The sequence below is a fragment of the Jaculus jaculus genome, chromosome 3, assembly GCF_020740685.1.
Source record: "Jaculus jaculus isolate mJacJac1 chromosome 3, mJacJac1.mat.Y.cur, whole genome shotgun sequence".
In the NCBI taxonomy this organism is placed as follows: domain Eukaryota; kingdom Metazoa; phylum Chordata; class Mammalia; order Rodentia; family Dipodidae; genus Jaculus; species Jaculus jaculus.
In genome coordinates this window covers 169,010,303-169,033,925 of record NC_059104.1, presented here as the reverse complement: position 1 = coordinate 169,033,925, position 23,623 = coordinate 169,010,303, and the positions used below count along the sequence as shown (strand labels likewise).

General features: G+C 43.4%; 1 protein-coding gene across 2 annotated transcripts in view; it reads left to right on the top strand.

The window, feature by feature from the left end:
• The first annotated feature begins 8,132 nt into the window (after window positions 1-8,132).
• The window catches only part of Mrpl48 (mitochondrial ribosomal protein L48), a 58,730-nt gene continuing 43,239 nt past the window's right edge, over window positions 8,133-23,623 (top strand). Inside the window, exons 1-2 of one of the 2 annotated variants that reach the window (XM_045145489.1) lie at window positions 8,133-8,282; window positions 19,117-19,169. In XM_045145489.1, coding sequence (XP_045001424.1) covers window positions 8,262-8,282; window positions 19,117-19,169 — 74 coding nt within the window. In that variant the 5' untranslated portion in view covers window positions 8,133-8,261. Of the gene's footprint in view, window positions 8,283-8,443; window positions 8,561-19,116; window positions 19,170-23,623 lie in introns of those variants that run through there. The other variant, XM_045145490.1, reaches the window with a different exon arrangement.

Genomic DNA, 23,623 nt, shown 5'->3' with positions numbered 1-23,623 from the left:
ATGTGAAAGGAGAAATGTCAAAAGTCAAGTAGTACACTAACTTTTTGGTGCTAGGGATGAACCCAGGGTCTTGTGCAAGCTGAAGGCAAGCATTCCACTACTGAGTCTTTTCTGCAGCCTGTGGTTTTTTGAGACGGTGTGTGTCAGTCCTTTTGCCTTAACTTCCCAAGTGCTAGGTTTACAGATGTGCACCACCACGCTTGGCTACCTAATAAATGTTATAGGTCTATACACCCAAACATTTAGGAGAGTCCTTCAGGAGGTCAATCCTTAGGGAAAACAGCATTATCCACTTAGGGAGACTTCTACTTTACTCCTCGGAATATACTAATTTTGGTTGTAAAGAACAAGTTACCACAAGTGATTGAGGGTGGAGATTTGTTGATCATTTCAAGGTAAGGACATGCAAGTTGAAGGACCCTGAGATGCTAAACAGCCCAGTTCCAGCAAGAGTTGGGATTCAGAATATGAGGGTGGTTTTGAATTCGAGAAACTGGTACCATGAGAGTATGGGAAGATCTGACTTCCTGATAGACTGAGGCCAGAGGAGAATGCTAGGTGTCCTCTTTTTGCTCATTCACCTGTTTCCTTGAGAGAGTCTTTTTAAAAACTCTATTTATTTAGCCAGGTGTGGTGGCAAATACCTTTGTTTGTTTGTTTTGTTTTGGTTTTCGAGGTAGGGTCTCTCTCTAGCTCAAACTCACGGTGATTCTCCTACCTCTGCCTCCCAAGCGCTGGAATTAAAGGTGTATGCCTCACCATGAGTTGGAGGCCACCCTGAGACTACATAGTGGATTCCAGGTCAGCCTGGACCAAGGTGAAACGCCGAAAAACTTAAACTACAACTAAAAAAAAAAAAAAAAAAAAAAAAAAAAAGGCCAGTCTGTTGGTCAAAGAAAATTTTTGAAAACAAATTTGGAAAGTTTTCAAATATGTTGATATTCAAGTGCTCATGAAGATATGATTAAAAACAGGAAATACAAAAAATTAAAGAGCTAGAGTTGGGTGTGGTAACACATGCCTTTAATCCCAGCACTAGGGAGGCAGAGTAGAAGGATTATCATGAGTTCAAGGCCACCCTGAGGCTCCATAGTGAATTCCAGGTCAGCATGGGCTAGAGTGAGACCCTATCTCAATAAAACAAAAATAGGGCTGGAGAGATGGCTTAGCGGTTAAGCGCTTGTCTGTGAAGCCTAAGGACCCCGGTTCGAGGCTCGGTTCCCCAGGTCCCACGTTAGCCAGATGCACAAGGGGGCGCACGCGTCTGGAATTTGTTTGCAGTGGCTGGAGGCCCTGGCGTACCCATTCTCTCTCTCTCTCTCTCTCTGCCTCTTTCTCTCTCTCTGTCACTCTCAAATAAATGCATAATAAAACAAAAAAATAAAAAAACCAAAAATAAATAAATAAATAAAAATAAAAGAACTAGCAGATGATAAAAAATATATTGCAATCTCAAGATGAATCCATTGAAGAATTTGGATTCATATTATTGCTGTCTAAGAAAGTAATCTTTGAGCCACCATGCCTGGCCCCAATCAATAAATTTTTAATCAATTACTGAATCTTTATGTCATAAAATACTAGGAAGAAAACTTCTAGTTGTATTTAGACTATATTAAAACTATTTTTGCCGTGGGTGGGGATGCATGCCTTTAATCCCAGCACTCGGGAGGCAGAGGCAGGAGGATTGCTGTAAATTCAAGGCCACCCTGAGATTACATAGTGAATTCCAGGTCAGTCTGGGATAGAGCGAGACACTACTTTGCAAAACAAAACAAAACAAAATAATAAGCCGGAAGAAATAAGAGTTGAGTCAGATAAGAATGCTAACATAGGGTCTCACTCTAGCCCAGGCTGCTGCCCTGGAATTCAAAAATTTGGGCTGAGGATATAGTTCAGTGGTAGTATATTTTGCCTATAATACATAAAGCCCTTGTTAGATCCCTGGTGACACGGGAGGGAGGGAGGGAGAGAGAGAGAATGAAAATGGGAATGGAAGAAGAGAGAAAGAGCGATGCACCCCTGTGTCTTCTAATCCTGATTATTATTCATGTGTCATATGATAGAGGCTCGGAGTGGTTTGTTAGAGTACCAAAAGGATGTTTCTGTTTCTCTAAAATATTTTATTTATTTATTGGAGAGAGAGACAGGCAGATAAAGAGAATGGGCCATTTCTGTATGTGGCTGCTGTACCTTGGGCAGCAGCAACACAAAGGATTCTTACTAGTCTATAAGAAATGTTTATTTTGGGCTGGAGAGATGGCTTAGTGGTTAAGTGCTTGCCTGTGAAGCCTAAGGACCCTGGTTCAAGGCTCAGTTCCCAAACCCACATTAGGCAGATGCACAAGGGGGTGCATGCATCTGGAGTTTGCAGTGGCTGGAGGCCCTGGTGCTCCCATTCTCTCTCTGTGTTTTTTTCTCTCTCTGTCGCTCTCAAATAAATAAATTAAAATAAATTTTAAAAAATTTTTAAAAAAGAAATGTTTATTTTGCCGGGTGTGGTGGCACACACGTTTAATCCCAGCACTTGAGAGTCAGAGATAGAAGAATTGCCATGAGTTCAAGGCCACCCTAAGACTCCATAGTGAATTCCTGGTCAGCCTGTGCTACAGAGTGAGACCCTCCCTCGGGAAAAAATAAAAGAAAGAAATGTTTATTTTTATCTGTTTATTTGCAGAAAGAGAGAGAGAGAATAGGCATTATACTCAAGGGATTCTTGCTGCTGTAATCCAACTCCAGAAGCATGAGCCATATGCATCTGGCTTTACATGAGTGCTGGGGAATTAAACCCTGGCCGGCAGGCTTTGCAAGCAAGCTCCTTTAACTGCTGAGCCACCTCCCCAGCCCAGAGATTTTCTTTTTTTTTTTTTCTGTTGAGTAATGTGTGAGCTACAATAGGTAGACTTGAAAGTCCAGGTCAACCCGAAAGGCGTGAGAGGAAGGGTGATATGCATAGCCTCTCAAATAACCCGGTATCCCTGTCCTGGAGGAGCTCTGTGCAGCTCAGAACCACTCAGTACCTTCTCACTGGAGGCTGAGCTGATCAACCCAAATCCAGGTTTGGGGCTTCTAGAAAGGTTCTTGTCTGAGTTGCATGCCTTTCTCACCCTCTTCTCATGAGTGTCTCCGATCACACTTTTTTTTTTTTTTTTAAATTTTTATTTATTTATTTGAGAGCGACAGACACAGAGAGAAAGACAGATAGAGGGAGAGAGGGAATGGGCGCGCCAGGGCTTCCAGCCTCTGCAAACGAACTCCAGACGCGTGCGCCCCCTTGTGCATCTGGCTAACGTGGGATCTGGAGAACTGAGCCTCGAACCGGGGTCCTTAGGCTTCACAGGCAAGCGCTTAACCGCTAAGCCATCTCTCCAGCCCTCCGATCACACTTTTGATCTTACCCTCTTGCAGCCTGTTTCATCATTTCTTAGTCTCCTCTCCAGGGTGAGGTAATCACCCTCCCCCAGCCCAACCCTGCACAAGCAGAAAATTGCTAGTGAGGTAGAGGCTGGGGACTCAGCACCATCTCTTTCTGACTTTTCCTGGGTTGCATAACCCGCTTTCACCTCTGAGCTTTTATATATATATTTTCCCTTGTAAGTATGGTTTTTCTTTGTGCCAAACCAAAATGTAGAGGTAGGAATGCCTCACTAAAAGTAAAAGAGTTTGAGATAGTGTGTTTAATATATTTTCACTTAAGCCATAAATTAGAGTTCTTAGGCACTATTGGGAAACATTTTATTGTAGGTAGCCATAGAATTGTTACTTTAAAGGAAGTTTAACTGGACATCAAAGGTAATCTTCTAAAAGGACCTCTCTTTGTTTTCTTGTTCCCTAAGGCTTTCTCTGATGTGGCTGTACTGAGGACTGGAACAGGTTTTTAAAAGCTTTTGAAAAGAAAGCTAGCCTGTAAAAATAAATTCAGAAGTTGTGTGTGTGTGCATGCGTGTGCGTGTGTGTTCATGTGTGTGTGTGTATGTGCTGAAGATGGAGTCCAGACAAGCACTCTAAAGGAGTTACATCACCAGCCCAAGTCTTAATGTTCAGACTGGACAGAAAATAAGTCAATAGTTTAAAAAAAATGATGAATATGCAGGGATTTTCTGGCTATAGCTATATGAAAATGCCCTTCTGGGACTTGGTATGCACATTTAGGTTTTTGGATTTAATCCTGTAAATGACTACAAGGAGCCATTATAAAGTGCCACTAGATATTTACATTTACATTAAAATTAGATTACATTAGAATCTAGTCCTACAATCACGTTTCTTTTCTTTTCTTTTTCTTTTTTTTGAGGTAGGGTCTCACTCTAGCCCAGGCTGACCTGGAATTCACTCTGTAGTCTCAAGGTGGCCTTGAACTCACAGTGATGCTCCTACTTCTGTCTCCCAAATGCTGTGGTTAAAGGCGTGTGCCACTATGCCCCGCTACATTTCTTGTCTTAAATATTTATTTTATTTTGTTGTATAAAAGGTTAAACTCTAGATCTCCTCCCCTCCCCCTTTCCCTTCCCCTGAAGGTGGCCCTCCATTGGGGTTGTTAGTGTTCACTGTCCTCATGAAAGCCTCATTCTATGTGGGGTAATGGGACTTGGGATATTCCCACCCACTCTCTGGCTCTTACAGTTTTTTCTGCCCTCTCTTCTGCAATGTTCTCTGAGCTAGGGTGGACCTGTTAGCAGCCTGATTTAGTGCTGAGTTTTCTGTGGCCTCTGGGTTTCTGCTCTAGTTTTTTAAAATTAATTTTTTTTTTACTAAGTTTTTGAGAGAGGGAAAGATGCAGAACAAGAATGGGTGTGCCAGGGCTTCCAGCCACTGCCAACAAACTCCAGACACATGTGCCACCTTGTGCATCTGGTTTAGGTCCTGGGGAATCAAACCTGGGTCCTTTGGCTTTGCAAGCAAGTGCCTTAACCACTAAGCCATCTCTCTAGCCCTCTGATGGGTTTTGATTGGCCATGTTGACTGACACCATCTCCCTGGTGCTGGTTGTCAAGCTAGCAGTGAGAGCAGTATAAGTGTTGCTGCTTCCTCTTCAGTGTCTCCTGCGGCCTGGTCTGATGTGGTAGCTGTGGGACGTCTTGTGGTGGGCAGTGGGCTATCTTTTCCTGTTGCATTGGTAGATCTTGGATCCCCACAGTATTCTGTGCCATCTTTTTTCTTTCTTTCTTCATTCTTTTTTTTGTTTGTTTATTTTTATTTATTTGAGAGTGACAGACAGAAAGAGGCAGAGAGAGAGAATGGGTGCCAGGGCTTCCAGCCACTGCAAACAAACTGCAGACATGTGCGCCCCCTTGTGCATCTGGCTAATGTGGGTCCTGGGGAATTGAGCCTCCAACTGGGGTCCTTAAGGCTTCACAGGCAAGCGCTTAACCGCTAAGCCATCTCTCCAGCCCTCTTTTTTTTTCTTCTTTTTTTGGACACCTGGTATCATGTAGTTCAGGATAGCTTTGAACTTACTGTATATCAAAGGACGATCTTGAACTGCAGATTTTTCTTCTTCCACCTTCCAAGTGGTGATATTACGGATGTTTGCAAACATATCTGGCTTTGTCCAATCATTCCGAAAAGAGAGGTGATTATAAATTACCATTTGGTTCTTTCTATTTTAGTCTTACTATCATAGCTCTCACTCTGTCTCTCAAATATATATACTGTTTTTTGAGGTAAGGTCTCACTCTAGCTCAGACTGACCTGGAACTCACTCTGTAGTCCTAGGATGGCCTTGAACTCACAGTGGTCCTCCTACCTCTGCCCTCCTGAATGTGAGTATTAAAGGTATGCACCACTGTACCTGGCAATAAAAAAATTTTTTTTTTTTAAGAGAGGAAGGGAGTGAAAGAGAAAGAGGCAGAGAGAGAGAATGAGCACATCAGGGCCTCCAGCCACTGCAAATAAACTCCAGATGCATTCACCACCTTGTGCAGCTGGCTTACATGGGTACTGGGGAGTTGAACCTGGATCCTTTGGCTTTGCAGGCAAGTGCCTTAACTGCTAAGCAATCTCTCCAGCCCAATAAAAATATTTTTTTTAATTATTTATTTGCGAATGACAGTCAGACACAGAGAGAAAGAGGTAGAGAGAGAGAGAGACAAAGACAGAGAGAGAATGGGCACCAGGATCTCTAGCCACTGCAAACGAATTCCAGATGCATGCGCCACCTTGGGCATCTGGCTTACGTGGGTCCTGGGGAATCGAGCCTCAAACCGGGGTCCTTAGGCTTCACAGGCAAGCACTTAACCGCTAAGCTATCTCTCCAGCCCCCAGTAAAAATATTTTTAAAAAATATTCAAGAAGTTCACCAAATGCATCACACCACACACCAGCCCTGGATTAAATGCTAGAGTTACATAGACTACATGTGTGCGTGCCAACAAGTGCACCTCATGCACACGTGTGTGGTGGCCAGAGGAGAATGTCATGTGTCTTTCCCTCATCTTTCATCAGTGTATTTCCTTGAGATGGGTTTTCTCTCTCAACTGCAGTCTGTCAGGCGTATCTCAGGGATCCCCACCCCCCACCACACTGGGTTTAAAAATGTACTGGCCAATCCGGGCGTGGTGGCACACGCCTTTAATCCCAGTACTCAGGAGGCAGAGGTAGGAGGATCACTGTGAGTTCGAGGCCACCCTGAGACTACATAGTGAATTCCAGGTCAGCCTGGGCTAGATTGAGACCCTACCTCAAAAAAACAAACAAACAAACAATATATATATATACTGGCCAAAGTCAGCTTTTTGTTTGTTTTCTCGAGGTATGGTTTCACTCTAGTCCAGGCTGTCTGGAATTTACTATGTAGTGTAAAATGGCCTTGAATTCATGGTAATTTGATGATTCTCTCACCTCTGGCCCCCAAGTACTGGGATTAAAGGCATGTGTCACCACGTCCGGCTATCTTTTCTTTTATTTTCCTTTCTTTCTCTCTCTCTCTTTCTCTCTTTCTTTCTTTCTTTCCTTCCCTTCCTTCCATTCATTCATTCATTCATTCATCAGTTTTACATAGGGAATTAGCTAATATGGTTAGGGAGGTTGAGAAATCCCAAGATGGATTGGGTGAACTGGCAACATGGAGACCAAGGAGAGCTGATGGTATAGTCCCAGTATGAGTCAGAAGGCCTAAGAGCCATGAGAATTGGTAGTGCCCTGAAGGCTGGCAAGCCCAGATCTAGAAAGTCTTGTGTTTCAGCTTGTGCTGCGTGGCAGGAGATAACTGATATGCCATGCCAAAGTAAGTCAGGTGGAAATGGTGAACATTTTGGTTCAATTAAATCTTCAACTGATTGACTGGATGAGGCTCACTCTCATTAGGGAGGGCAATCTGCTTTACTTAGTCTATTTATTTAAATGTTAATCTCATTCCAAAACATTATAACAGAAAAACCCAGAATAGCTGGGTGTGGTGGTGCACGTGTTTAACCCCAGCTCTGAGGAGGCTGAGGTAGATGGGTCACAGTGAATTCAAGTCCAGCCTGGAGTGAGCTCCAAGCCAGTCTGGACGACAGTGAGGCTCTGCTTCAGAAAACCAATTAAAAGAAACACCCAGACAAACAAAGACAAAGGTTGTTTTACTTTGTAAATAAATGAATTCATGCAGTGACATTATTTCATATGAGGAGTGTGCCTGGAGGGAAAACACTTTGCACAAGCCAGACTGAGTTTGAAAATCATTGTTCTGTCTCAGTTCATTGATCCCACACAAGCTCTTTAAACTCTTGATTCCCCAATATCTTTGCCTGTAAAAATCAAGTGGTATGTTGCAGGAATAAAGAGAAGTACTTACTGAGCATAAGGTACTGCACATAATGACCACTTAGTTATTCTCAGCTTTGAGGAAAGCGGATGTCGGGTCAATTAGCGCCAAAGTCTAGGTTACTGGTCAGATTTCCTCGCTCTGTCCTAGACGCAGGAGTGACCGTCAAAATCTGAATCCTAAAGGGATTCGATCCAATGTGGGGAAGAGATAGTAAATAATACCAGTTTAGTAGACGAGATGCCAGAATTCTGCGCAGAGCACTGGGGTAGCATAAGATGGCAACTAATTCTGTCCAAAGAAACAACCGTGAAGGTGACTTTTGAACTGCAGTGAGAGTGGGGGTCTAGGAAGGTTGCTGCCGGAACCAATTGCGCTGAGGGCGTTGGGTGGATCTCGGTCGGATATCGTTACCGGACCGGATGCACATTGTTCCGTCCGCGTTTTCGGACGCCCAGGGAACGTTGCTGCTGGGGCGGATCTTGGGTTGGCACAGAAGCGGCCACGATAAAGAATGAGCGGAACCTTGGGGAAGGTAACGTAGATTGCACTCAGGCAGGGCGCTGGGGACGCGGTGCGGAGAATGCACAAGCCAGGGCTGAGAAGACCCGGCGCGCGTGGGACGCTGGGGGAAGCAGGCCTTTCCCAGCAGCCCTTGCGGCCGCCCTCGGCCTGCACGCCCGCCCTGGCTGGCCCGCGCCACGCCTCCTCTCCGGGCCTCGCTTGCCACCCACCCAGTGCCCGGGAAAGGGAGAACCCAACGGAGAGAATCACAAAAGCAAGATATGGCTTCCCATGTCTGACCTTGAGCAGGTCACTTTACTTTTTGTATTTAACCAATTTCCAGATTTTTTTCCAACCACCTCCCCCCCCCCCCGCCGGTGAATTAGTTGGGATGTGAAGCTCCTTGGTGTTGAAGAGGAGCATGATAATAATAAAATACAGTTTTACCTACCATACCTTATTTAAGAAACTATCAAACCCTAGGAGGCGCATACCTTTGATCCCAGCCCTTGGGAGACTTAGGTGAGTTCCAGGTCAGCCTGTGCTAGAGTGAAACCCTACCTCAAAATAAATAGATTGGAAAAAAAAAGAAATTATTGTAGAACCGAATGCTACGATTTTGTTGTACTTTTACTTCTAATAATGCTAGTGTTGGTGGTGCATGGCTGTAATCGCAGTACTCAGGATGGGACTGAGGAGATAGATGGCTGTGGGTAAAACCTGAAGACCTGGGCTTGATTCCTCCGTACCCGTGTAAAGCCAGATGCACAAAGTGGCACATGCATCTGAAGTTCTATTACAATGGAAAGAGGCCCTGGTGTGCCCATGCTTGCTCGCTCGCTTGCTCACTCTCGCGCTTGCGCGCGCTCTCTCTCTCTCTCTCTCTGCTTGCAAATAACACAGATATCTTTTAAAGTCTGGCCATGGTGGCTCACTCCTTTAATTCAGCACTTAGGAGGCAAAAGTAGGAGGATCAGTATGAGTTCCAGGTCAGCCCGGGCTAGATATATTGTGAGACAAATAATATTGATATTTTATAAATAATAAATTTGTAATTTGCAGAATTTTATTTGGTCTTCACAATATTACTAAGAAATCCTGGACACACTAGACATGGAAACTCAAATCTAAGTGGTTATAAAAGTGTGTGTGTGTTCCTAATCACCTATATGAAGACAGATTTTTTTCCCCCCCAGGTAGGGTCTCTGACCCAGGCTGACCTAGAATTTAATGTGTAGTCCCAGGCTGGCCTTGAACTCACATCAGTCCTCCTACCTCTGCCTTCCAAGTGCTAGGATTAAATGTGTGTGCTATCATGCCCAGCTCTGAATTCAGGTTTTTTTCAAAAATACTTAATTTATTTATTTGCAAGCAAAGATATACAGAGAGAGAGAGAGGAAGAGACAGATGTGGTGGGGAGGAATGGGCGCACCAGGGCCTCTAGTCACTGCAAAGGAACTCCAGCATGCCCACCACCTTGTGTGTCTGGCTTTATGTGAGTACTGGGAAATCAAACCTGGGCCATCAGGCTTTGCAAGATAGTACCTTTAGCCACTGAACCATCTCTATAGCTCCCAAAAGCAGCTTTTAAAAAATATTTTATTTATTTGAGCGAGGAAAAGAGACAGAGCAAGAGAAAGATAGCGAGAATGGGCACACCAGGGCTTCCAGCCACTGCACATGAACTCCAGACACATGCACCACCTTATGTATCTGGCTTACATGGGTTCTGGGGAATCAAAACAAGGTCCTTCAGTTTTGCAGGCAAGTGCCTTAATTGCTAAACCATTTTTCCAGCCCCTGTATTTTTTTTATTATTATTATTGTTGTTTGTTTGTTTTTTGAAGTAGGGCCTCACTAGTCTAGGCTGACCTGGAATTCACTATGTAGTCTCAGGCTGGCCTAGAACTCACAGTGATCCTTGCATCTCTGCCTCCCGAGTGCTGAGATTAAAGGCATGTGCTGCTACTATTGGCTCCAAAAGCAATTTTTTGTTTGTTTGTTTTGTTTTGTTTTTTGAGGTAAGGTTTCACTCTAGCCCAGGCTGCCCTGGTGGAATTCACTATGTAGTCTCAGGGTGGCCTCGAACTCATGGCGATCCTCCTACCTCTGCCTCCCGAGTGCTGGGATTAAAGGCGTGCGTCACCATGCCTGGCGCAAAAGCAATTTTGAAAATAATTTACAAAAGAAACTCTGCAAGCACTGATCATTATGTTCAAATCCTTGAGGGGCTGGTATGACAAAGATGAACTGAACTTATTCTATGCTAAACCAGAGGGAGGGACTATGTTCAAATTAAGAAAGGTATAGGGCGATTGCATTGTGGGTTCTTGGAGTGAGAACTTTGAGTTAGAGATGTCTTGAAATGTTTCAGTTCTGGAAGGAGGGTTTGTTTCATTTTATAAGATAGGATTGCATGTAGCCCATGCCTGCCTCCAACTTGCTCTGTAGCTGATTATGACCTTGAACTCCTGATTGTCCTGCCTCTGCCTGCTGAGTGCTAGAATTGAGGTATATGCCACCATACTTGGCTCCCAGGAGTGTATTTAAGTAGCAGATGGGTTGTTGTGGACCGAGGGGATAGATACTGTTGGCTCTGTATATGAGAAAGGTGGTGGACAGTGAAGAGGACTTGAAGCTACAGAATTTCTTTTTACTTCTCTTCCTCCTTCATAGAGTTCCTTTTGTTTCCTCCTCCTCAAATTTATTTATCTATTTTTAATATTTTATTTTTATTTGTTTAATTATTTGAGAGAGAGAGAGGGGGAGAGAATGGACGCTCCAAGGCCTCCAGCCACTGCAAACACCAGATGCATGTGCCACCTTGTGTAGCTGGATTACAAGGGTCCTGGGAAATTAAACCAAGGTCCTTTGGCTTTGCAGGAAATGCCTTAGCTGCGAATCCTTCTCTCCAGTCCCTACTTTTTTTTTTTCTCCAAGGTAGGGTCTCACTCTAGCTTAGGCTGACCTGGAATTCACTATGTAGTCTCAGGGTGGCCTTGAACTCATGGTGATCATCTTACTTCTGCCTCCTAGGTGCTGGGATTAAAGGTGTGCGCCACCACACCCTACTCCCTATTTTGTTTTTTGAGATGGAAATCTTACATTTTATCCAGGCCAGCCTTGAACTTCTGACCTTAAGTGATGGTCCAGTCTTAGTACCCCCAAGTAGCTCAGTCTAGAGAAATGTGTCACCATACTAAGTTCAATTTGAAGTTTCAGATGGATGAACCCAGCAAGGGCCGGTCCTCTCAAAGTTGTTCAAGATAAAATTAGTTCCAATGTAAAACAAGAATGTATTTCAAGATGTTATTAAGGCCAGGGAAGAATCTATGAGTTGTCATATAATAACAGAATTTATTTTTCCACAAGAATCTGCACTAGCGAAAAGAGCCCCAATTATGAGATTAGTGAGCACCATGCCTTGCTAGCTGTGTGCATAAAACATATTAATTGGGCTGGAGAGATGGCTTAGCAGTTAAAGCACTTGACCAGGTTTGATTTCCCAGAACCCATGTAAGCCAGATACACATGGTAGTGCATGCAGCCAAAGTTTGTTTACAGCAGCTAAAGGCTCTGGTGCCCATTTTCCCTATATATATAAAAAAAAAAATATATATATATATATAAATAAAAATATATAAAAATAAATAAATAAAAATATATAAAATAAAATATATAAAATAAAATAAATAAAAATATATAAAATAATATATATATATATAAAATAAATAAAAATATATTTCCCTATATATTAAAAAATTAAAAATTAAAAAATATTAATTCGCTTTTCTGGGCTTGGGTCTCCTCAGTACACTTCAGTATATTTTATTTGTTTTCACTGTGAGAAGAGAGAAAAATCTATCTCAGAATGGATTTAAGGGTCATAGGAGATGTTAGGTATATGAAAGGCCTTCACTAAATGAAAGGATTCTTAAGGCTAGGATGAGCATATGAACTTCACTAGGATAAATTGGTAGTACTGGTTTTTAAAATTTTTTTCTTCATTTTTATTTTTTTATTTGTGAGTGACAGAGAGACAAAGAGGCAGATATATAGAGAATGGGTGCCAGGGCCTCTAGCCACTGCAAACAAACTCCAGATTCATGTGCTACCATGTGTATCTGGCTAACGTGGATCCTGGGGAATCGATCCTTGAACTGGGGTCCTTAGGCTTTACAAGCAAGCACTTAACCACTAAGCAATCTCTCCAGCCCTGTTTTTGTTTTTTTGGGTTTTTTTTTAAGCATGCAGATAGTTCTTTTTTTTTATTATTTACTTATTTTTTTATTGATAATTTCCATGATTGTAAACAATATTCCATGGGAATTCCCTCCCTTCCCCCACTTTCCTCTTTGAAACTCCACTCTCCATCATATTCCCTCCCCCTCTTAATCAGTCTTTCTCTTTTCTCTCTCTCTCTTTTGAGGTAGGGTCTCACTCTAGCTCAGGCTGACCTGGGATTCACTCTGTAGTCTCAGGGTGGCCTCGAACTCTCAGCAGTCCTGCCTCTGCCTCCTGAGTACTGGGAGTAAAGGTGTGCACCATCATGCCTGGCTTAGTCTCTCTCTTTTTTTTTTTTAAATATATATTTTATTTATTTATTTGAGAGAGAGATATAAAGAGACAGAGAGAGAATGGACATGCCAGGGCCTCCAGCCACTGCAAACAAACTCCAGAAGCCTGCTCCTCATTGTGCATCTTGCTTACATGGGTCCTGGAGAGTCAAACTGGGATCCTTTGGCTTTGCAGGCAAACACTGCTAAGCTATCTCTCCAGCCCCAATCAATCTCTTTTATTTTGATGTTGTTATCTTTTCCTCCTATTATGATGATCTTGTGTAGGTAGTGTCAGGCACTGTGAGGTCATGGATATCCAGGCCATTTTGTGTCTGGAGGAGCACATTGTAAAGAGTCCTACCCTTCCTTTGGTTCTTACATTCTTTCCACCATCTCTTCTGCAATGGCCCCTGAGCCTTGGAAGGTGTGATAGAAATATTTCAGTGCTGAGCACTCCTCTGTCACTTCTCAGCACCATGTTGCCTTCTGACTCCTTCTGAGTCACTGCCATCTGAAAAGAGAAAGCTCTCTACCCAAAGTGAGAGTAACAATATATGGGTATGAAAATTAAGAGAAGTGCTTACCGGGCAGTTTAGTGAGCATGGTGTATACGCTTAGCCAGACAGCATTAGATGTTACACCCCTGGGACTCATGAATACCCCTGTTGTAGGTTTTTAGTATCAGGGATGTATTCCCTCTGATAGAACGGGCCTCCAGTCAAATTGGAGGGTGGTAGGTTTCCCCCATAACAGACGTGCCACTTTTTCACCCGTTGGCTCATTTGGTCTGGCTGGCCAAATATAAGGCTTGCAGTATCCACTATATCTTCATTGGTGATTTCTCTCTCTCCCATTGAACTGCATGCAGCATGGCTTTTTCCAGCTTTCTGTCAGCTGGTCTACATGGAGGAGGTTATCAGCTCAATTCCAGCAGGATTTCTCAGTGATCTTGCAGCCCAAGTATGTGGAGTCTTCAGCAATAGGGTCTTACCATCTATTCCTGGTGGGAAACCAAGGGCCTTAGCAATGGCCTATAATGCTTTGGAGGCATCAGGGACCTCCTTGGCCAACAACTCACTGGAAGGTATCCCATCCCTGGCACTAAAAATTTTCTAGTAACAATCTATGGCTCCAAAGTAGGTTTCCATATGACTTATTTATATCCTCTTAGATTTTGTTGTTGTTGTTTTTTGAGGTAGGGTCTCACTCTAGCCCAGGCTCACCTAGAATTCACTATGGAGTCTCAGGGTGGCCTCGAACTCATAGCAATCCTCCTACCTCTGCCTCCCGAGTGCTGGGATTAAAGGGTGCTCCACCACGCCCGGCTCCTCTTAGATTTTGATTAGGCCTCCCTCCAACCTTTCCTTTACTCAGTTTCTTCCCCTGATCTCACTTAGGCCTTTTCACTCCAATTAATCTTTTCTTCTAGTTACATATATACAATACCATCCTATTAAGTACCCCCCTCCCTCCCTTTCTCTTTCCTTTATATCTTCTTTCTAGCTTACCGGCCTCCGCTACTGAGTTGTGGGTTTTTTTGGGTTTTTTTCCTACTCACACAGAAGTCCAGTCATTTGTAGCTGGGATCCATATAAGAGAGAGAACATGTGACATTTGGCTTTCTGGGCCTAGGTTACCTCACTTAGTATAATCTTTTCCAAGCACTACTGTTTTGACAGATACTTTGGCAGAATGGAAAACATGGGCTTTGGATCAAGCCAGACTTTATGTTCCAGACATCTCTTGCCAGTCTAATAGCTTGGGGCAGTTTATGTAGCCTTTATCTTTAATTCCATAAAATGGAAGCAATTATCTTTTTTGTTTGTTTGTTTGTTTTAGTTTTTGATCTTTCCAAAAGGGTTTTACTCTAGCCCAGGCTGACCTGGAATTCACTGTTTGATCTCTTCTTGAGTGCTGGGATTAAAGGTGTGTACTACCACACCCACTTAGAGGCAGTTATCTTTATTAGTCTATATCAGAAGATTGAAATAAAAATGAAATAGTAGTTGGGAGTGATGGCACACACCTTTAATCCCGGCACTCGGGAGGCAGAGGTAGGCAGATCACCATGAGTTTGAGGCCACTCTGAGATTACGTAGTGAATTCCAGGTCAGCCTGGGCTAGAACAAGACCCCACCTTGAAAAACTAAAAAAAAAAAAAAAGTTAAATAATATGTGTAAAGTTCTTAGCATAAGAAATATATTCAGTTACTGGCATCTTAATTAGTATTAAATGCACAAGTATATTCTTTGGTATTCATAAGACAGCTCTCATTTGCTTGCTGAACCGTGGCAGTCACAACCCACCCCAGGCTCTGGTATGTGAAGGTATCCATACACTGTAATAGATTTTGTCCCATGACTTAGTTTCTTTGGTGGCTGTGCAGTCTTTTCTTGGCTGCTGGCTCCAGAGTTCATGGGACAAGTATTTTTGTAACCCGCGATGGCAGCTGTGTTCTCATTCATTCATTCACTGGCGTCATTGCCTCCTCTTCCACTTGCAGGGCCAGAGCTGCTCTTCATCTGCTGACTGAGGGGAGGGGGGTGGCAGAAGCCTTTGCGGATTCAGTCTTAAAATAGATTACTTTTGTCTTGATAAATAATGCGGAGCAATGCAGGAGAAAGGAAGCTCATTTCCCAGAGCTGAAGAGATCATGCCACAGTTTGAATGTCTTCCAGAGAGTTGTCAAGTATTTAAGTCTGGCATTTAGATAATTAAGCCCTTAGCTATTGTAGAGACTCAAAAATCTGAACAAGTAAAGTGGAGAACAGTCATCTATCTTTTTTCCCACCCAGTGCCACCTCTATTTGAAGTGACCTATTTAAAAATAGATCCTAGCTGGGCGTGGTGGCGCACGCCTGTAATCCCAGGCACTTGGGAGGCAGAGGTAGGAGGATCGCCGTGAGTTCGAGGCCACCCTGAGACACCATAGTGAATTCCAGGTCAGCCTGGGCTAGAGTGAGACCCTACCTCGAAAAACCAAAAAAAAAAGAAAAAGAAAAAATAGATCCTGTTTACCCTGATCTCCATTTTGTTTGTCATGTTGATGGATATGGGCCAGGAGGGGTCCTTTGAACCAGCTGTTGTAATTTTGAGGTATGTGACCACTACGGAGAAGCATTACAGAAACTCTTATTTCCCTATTCTTTTATGCTGGCCAGTATGAAGGTAAGCATATTGTACACATACTGAATATAGTATTTATTTTTTCCTGGTAGAGTCTCACTGTAGCCCAGGCTGGCCTGGAATTAGTCTCAAGGTGGCCTTGAACCTACAGTGATCCTTCTTCCACTGCCTCCCAAGTGGGGGGTTAAAGGCATATGCCACCACGCCTGGCTCTGAATACAGTATTTTTGCTTTTTGTTTTTGTTTTTCCAGGTAGGGTTTCCCTCTAGCCCAGGCTGACCTAGAATTCACTGTGATGTCTCTCCCTCCTGAGTATTGGGATTAAAGGTGCGTGCCACCAAGCCTGGCCCATCCCTTCATTTATAGGAGAGAAAGTATAGAATAGCAGAGCAAGAGGCTGGGGAGAGGGTTCAGTGGTTAAGGCACTTGCCTGAAAAGCCTGATGACCCAGGCTCTATTACCCAGTATCCATGTAAAACCAGATGCATAAAGTGGCACACACATCTAAAGTTCATTTAGCAGTGGTCGGAGACCCTTCTCTCTCTGCTTGCAAATAAATAAATAATAAATAAATAAATAAGAATAGTGGAGCCAAGCATGGTGGTGCATGCCCTTTAATCCCAGCACTTGGGAGGCAGAGGTAGGAGGATTGTCATGAGTGCTAGGCCAGCCTGAAACTACATAGTGAATTCCAGGTTAGTCAAAGCTAGAGCAAAACCCTACCTTGGAAAAAAAAAAATAGTGGAAAAAGCTGGGCATGGTGTCTCAAGCCTTTAATTCCAGCTTTTGGGAGGCTGAGGTAGAAGGATTAGTTTGAGGCCAGCCTAAGGAAGAGGAAGAGGGAGAGGGGAAGGAGGAGGAGGAATGGAGAAATTATGCAGTTTAGTGTCAGAGAAACCTGTAATTTCATGCTAGGGTTTTGTTTGTTTTGTTTTGTTTTAAGGTAGGGTTTCACTCTTGCCCAGGCTGACCTGGAATTCACTATGTCGTCTCAGGGTGACCTTGAACTCCTCCTTCCTCTGCCTCCCGAGTGCTGCCCATGCTGTTTTAATGCTTTATAGCCAGGTGTGGTGGTGCACACCTTTAATCCCAGCACTCGGGAGGCAGAGGCAGAGGAGAACCCTCACCTGAGGTTGGCCTCTGACCTCCACATACACACTGTGGCATGCACACATCTATACTCAGACACATATATACACACACCAAAAATTGCAGCTATGAGCCAGGCGTGGTGGCTCAGGCCTTTAATCCCAGCACTTGGGAGGCAGAGGTAGGAGGATGGCCATGAGTTCGCGGTCACCCTGGGACTCCAGAGTGAATTTCAGATCAGCCTGAGCTAGAGTGAGACCCTACCTCGAAAAAAACAAAAACAAACGAACAAAAAGCCATAAATAAATAAATAAAAAATCCTTGGATGATCCTAAGAATTTGAATGAGTCCTCTGAAGTAGTATGTCAAGTTTTTGTCTATCCATGTCTTTAAAACATTTGTCTAGAGAAATTGTTGACGACTGAGCAGACTCTTAGGAAAGTCTCTAACCCTGAAAAAGCTAAGAATGTCTATGCATCTCTCCTGGGTAAGCTACCAGGTGTGCTGTTGTTCATATATTTTGACTTTGTCATGCAATGCCAGTGGTATTTCTTAGTGCTTTAATGAAGGTGAATCATTTCATCACCCTGAAAAGAAACTCTGTAACCCTTAGCTGTCATGCCTGGCTCCCCGCTGCACCGGCCCCACATAACAGCTAATCTGCTTCCTTATTTTATAGATGTGACAAGCTAGGTATTTCATGGAAATAGCCTCTTACAATACTTGGTTCTTTGTGACTGGTTGCTTCATTTAGTATAATCTTTTCAAAGTTCATCATGTTTGCTTCATTTTGTTTTTTATATTCCCATTAAAATCTGATGTGGTTGTTGGCACATAGAATTTTTTAAAATTTTTGTTTATTTTTATTTATTTGAGAGTGACAGAGAGAAAACGAGGCAGAAAGAGAGAGAGAGAGAGAGAATGGGTGCGCCAGGACCTCCAGCCAGTGCGAAAGAATTCCAGATGCATGCACCCCCTTGTGCATCTGGCTAATGTGGGTCCTGGGGAATTGGGCCTGGAATCGTGGTCCTTAGGCTTCACAGGCAAGTGCTTAACCTCTAAGCCATCTCTCCAGCCCCATAGAGTTTGTTTGTCTTGTTTTGTTTTTTTGAGGTAGGGTTTCACTGTAGCTCAGGCTCACCTGGAATTCACTATGTAGTCTCAGGATGGCCTCAAACACACAGTGATCCTCCTACCTCTGCCTCCCAAGTGCTGGGATTAAAGGCATGTGCCACCACACCCAGCTTACATAGAGTTTTTTTTTTTTTTTAAACATTTATTTTTACTTATTTTGTGTGTGTGAGTGAGAGAGGAGAGAGAGAGAGAGAGAGAGGGCGTGAGAGTGAGAGCCAGGACCTCTAGCTGCTGCAAACAAACTTCAGATGCATGCGCCACCATGTGCATCTGACTTACATGGGTATTGGGGAATCTAACCTGGGTCCATAGGTTTCGCAGGCAAGTGCCTTAACCACTAAGCCATTTTCCATCCTCCTTTTTTTTTTTTTTTTTAAAGTTCCTAGGGCTGGAGAGATGGCTCAGAGGTTAAGGCATTTGCTTGTAAAATCAAAGGACCCAGATTCAATTTCCCATGACCCATGTAAGCCATGTAAACACATCTGGAATTTGTTTGCAGTGGCTAGAGGCCCTGGTATGCCCATTCTCTCTCTGTCTTTCTCTACCTGCTTATCTCTCTCTCAAACAAATAAATAAAAATGTTAATTCATTTCCTTATATTTCATTTACTCTGTGTGGGTGTGTGTTGTGTATATGTGTGGGTGTGCATCCATAGTATGCGGGGAGGTTAAAAGACAACTTCCAAGTTGGTCCTTACCTTTCACCCCACATGAAGCAGGTCTCTGTTATTCCTGGGATTACAGAAGCCCATCACAGCTTCTGGCTTTTAATATGGGGTCCAGGGATTGGACTCTAGTCCTCAGGTTTCAGGGGTGAGTACTTTATCCACTGAGCCATCCCCTCAGCCCCCTATTGACGCTGCCTTGTTTGTATGCTGTAGGTGGCTACGTATTAGAAGAAGGGCTTAGAGGTGTGTGGAAGGTCGAGATTTTCCTAATATTGCTGTGTTATTGTAGGTGCTGGGCCTGCAGGACAGTGCCATTTCCAAGCATGCCTTTTCTCTCTTAAGGTAAGGATATTAGTGACAAATCAGGTAAAGTAGCACTCATAGTTCACATAGCATCTTTCTTCCTTCTTTTTTTTTTTTTTTGGTTTTGCAAGGTAGGGTCTCAGGGCTCAGGGTGGCCTTGAACTCATGAAGATCCTCCTACCTCTGCCTCGCAAGTGCTAGGATTAAAGGTGTGTGCCACCATGGCCAGCCTTCTTTCCTTTCTTTTCTTCTTCTTTTTATCCTTTGGTTTTTCCAGGTAGGATCTTGATATAGCCCAGCTGAACTTGAATTCACTATGCAGTCTCAGGGTTGCCTTGAACTCATGGTTCTCTTTCTACCTCTGCCTTCTGAGTTCTGGGATTAAAGGTGTGTGCCACCATGGCCAGCTGTCTCTTTTTCTTTTTTGAGGGTGGTTCAGTAAGATGGACTGGGGGTGCCCCCTCTCTACACAAGCAGCTCCATGGTCTTTTATTTTTATTTTCTTCCTTTTTTTTTTTTTTTTTTTTCTTTTTTCTAGGTAGGGTATCACTCTAGCCCAGGTTAACGTGCCATTCACTACATAGTCTCAGGGTGGCCTTCATCTCACAGGAATCTACCTACCTCTGCCTCCCAACTGCTGGGATTAAATAATTGCACCACCATGGCTGGCTTTGTTCCTTTTTTTGAGACAATGTCTCATTCTAGTCCAGGCTAAACTGGAACTCATTCTGTAGTCCAGGCTGGCCTTGAACAGGTGGTAATCCTACCTCAGCTTCATTAGTGCTGGGATTGCAGGTTTGAGCCACCACATCTGATTTCCCTAATTTTTCTTTCTTTTCTTTTTTAGGTTTTTCAAGGTAGTATCTCACTCTGGCCCAGGCTGACCTGGAATTCACTATGTAATCTCAGGGTGGTCTGGAACTCACGGTGATCCTCCTATCCTGCCTCCTGAGTGCTGTGATTAAAGGTGTGTGCCACCATGCCTGGCAGAAGCTTTATTTTGGCTCATAGTTAGAAAAGCATGAGCTCCTGAGTTTGAATTCCAGCACCCACATAAAAACCCAGGTGTGTCCGTGCACACCTGTAACCCCAGCACTGGGTAGAGGTGAGACAGGAGGACCGCTGGGGCTTGCCAGTCAACCAGCGAGATCCATATTCAGAGAGAGATTCTATACCAGGGAAATAAGGAGTAAGAGCAATAAAGGAAGACATGCAATGTCCTCAGGCCTTTGCACACATGTGTGTACATCTGCATACACGTGCACACACCACACAAACACCACATATTACACACACACCAAAACTAACTAAATACATAAGTAAGTAAAACCTATAGTTCTTACCATGGCTACAAAAACTGATAACTGAAATCCAGGGCTGGTACTCTGTTGATGTACGATGACACCGCGAACATGGGTTAGGACTCAAACTTGAATTGCTGTTTTCATGGTACCACACATGGAATACATGTCTCCTTTGTTTTTCCTAGATGCCCATGGAATACATTTGGTAGTTTATTTCTCTATTCAGCAGATATTTTCCAAGTGTCCTAAATGAAGCAGTCACCAGATACAAAACACTAAATTACAAAACCTTCTGGCATTTACAAGACTGGCTGGTTTTGAGTTCTTTACAGTTATTTTTTTTTCTTCTAAACGTTTATTAACAACTTCCATGATTATAAAAAATACCTCATGGTAATAACCTCCCTCCCCCCACTTTCTCCTTTGAAACTCCATTCTCCATTATACCCCTCCCCATCTCAATCAGTCTCTCTTTTAACTTGGATGTCGTGGTCTTTTCCTCCTCTTATGATGATCTTGTGCAGGTGGTGTCAGGCACTGTGAGGTCATGGATATCCAGGCCATTTTGTGTCTGGAGGGAGTATGTTGTAAGGAGTCCTACCCTTCCTTTGGCTCTTACATTCTTTCCACCACCTCTTCCACATTAGACCCTGAGCCTTGGAAGGTGTGATAGAGATATTGCAATACTGTGTACAGTTATTTTTTAAATTATTTATTTATTTGAGAGAGAGAAGTAGGCAGGGAGAGAGAGAATAGGTTCACCAGGGCCTCCAGCCAGCCACTGCAGATGAACTCCAGATGCATGCACCCCTTTGTGCATCTGGTGTACATGGATCTTGGGGAACTGAACCTGGGTCCTTTGGCTTTTCAGGCTAGTGCCTGAACCTCTAAGCCATCTCTCCAACCCTACAGTTATTTTTTTTAATATTATTTATTTATTTGAGAGAGAAATGCGGGGGGTGGGGCTAATGAGTGCTCCAGGGCCTCCAGCCACTGCAAACAAATTCCAGACACATGCGCCACCTAATGCATCTGGCTTACATGGGTACTGAGGAGTCAAACCTGGGTCCTTTGGCTTTGCCAGTAAGTGTCGTAACTGCTAAGCAAGCCGTCTCTCCAGCCCTCCTTTATGGTTATTTAAACCCTTTTCTTCTTATTCTATAGATAGAGAAAATTGGCATGCCAAGACCTTAGCCACTGCAAACAAACTCTAGAAGCATGCACCACCTGTGTGCATGTGCCATCTTGTGCATCAGGCTTACATGGGTTCTGAGGAGTGGAACCTGGGTCCTTAGGCTTTGCAAGCAATCACTTTAACTGCTAAGCCATCCTTACAGACCAATTTCAGTATATATATATTTTTCCCCTCACCAGTTAGTTAACTACTATTTGGTAAGCATCTACCATGATAACCATGCTATACATTTTATATATTAAAAATATTATTTATTTGAGACAGAAAAAGGCAAAGAGAGAGAGAGAAAATGGACATACTAGGGTCTCTAGCCATTGCAAATGAACTCCAGATGTATGCGCCACTTTGTGCATCTGGCTTACATGGGTACTGGGGAATCAAACCTGGGTCCTTAGGCTTTGCAGGCAAGCTCCTTAACTGCTAAGCCTTCTCTCCAGCCCCACATGTTTTATCTTCTCTCTAGTCTTCACAAAAACATTACAGGATAAATATAAATATTGTCATTTCACAAAAGAGGAAAGTGACTCAGAGGTTAAGATAGTTTTTCAAATAAAAATATTTTAGGTCACTGCTGGGTGTGGTGGCACACGCCTTTAAGCCCACCACTTGGAAGGCAGAGGTAGGAGGATCGCCATGAGTTCAAGGCTACCCTGAGACTACATAGTGAATTCCAGGTCAGCCTGGGCTAGAGTGAGACCCTGCCTCAAAAAACAAAACTATATATGTATATACACATACACACACTTTTTTTTTTTAGGTCACAATTTAGAAATTTTGTACTCAGCATTTAATCACAGATTTGTCTTCCTCAAACTTGTACTGCAGTTTAATTTCAAAGCTTCTCAGGATACAGAACTAAAACACTAATCATGTAGTCAGTTGAACAGAGCCATGTTAGCTGCCTTTTTGTTCTCTTGCTTTTCTCTCTGACTCTCACTGGTGTCCTTTTCTCTCCATAACCTTCCAGAGCCTGTTCTAATAATGAAAGGCTTACGTTCTTTCTCTTCTAGGCTATGACAAAAGCCATCTGAGCAGTTCTCTTGCCTCAGTCTCACCTGTTCCCATTCCATTCCTCATCTGCTGCCAGAGTGAACTTTCCAAAACCAAAGCCTGATCATTTGTCCCCTGTGCTTGAAATCTGCCAAGAGCATCTTACTGCCTGCAAACTCCTTAGCACAGTTTATGGGTTAACCTTATGACCTGGCCCCTGAGTACCTCTCCAGTTTACTATTCATTTTTTCCTCTTTCTCCCTTAACCAACACCCCCCCCCTTTCTTTTTCGAAGTAGGGTCTCACTCTAGCCCAGGCTGACCTGGAATTCACAATGTAGTCTCAGGGTGGCCTCAAACTAATGGCCATCCTTCTACCTCCGCCTCCCGAGTGCTGGGATTAAAGTGTTGCGCCACCATACCAGGCTACTCCCCCCCTGCCTTTGTTTATTTGTTTGTTTGGATTTTTTGAGGTAGGGTCTTGTTCAGGCCCACGCTGACCTGGAATTCAATATGTAGTCTCAGGGTGGCCTCAAATTCTCTGTGATCCTCCTACCTCTGCCTCCTGAGTGGTGATATTAAAAGGCGTGCATCACTACACTCTGCCCCTTTAAAAAAAAAAACAACAAAAACCAACTTTCATTGACAACTTCCATAATTATAGGCAATAAACCATGATAATTCCCTCCCCACCCCACTTTGCCGTTCCCAAATCCCCCCATCATGTCCCCTCCCCCTCTCAATTAGTCTATTTATTTATTTGGTTTTTTTTTGTAGGTAGATCTTGCTCTAGCCCAGGCTGATCTAGAATCAGTCTCAGGCTGGCCTCGAACTCACAGCCATCCTTCTACCTAAACCTCCCAAGTGCTGGGATTAATGGCATGCGCCACCACCCTGGCTCTCCTTTATTTTGATGTCATCTTCTCCAACCCCTTTTTAATTAGTTCTTTAGCCCAAGCTGGCCTTATACTTCCTTTGTAACAGAGGATGATTTGTTATTCTTGC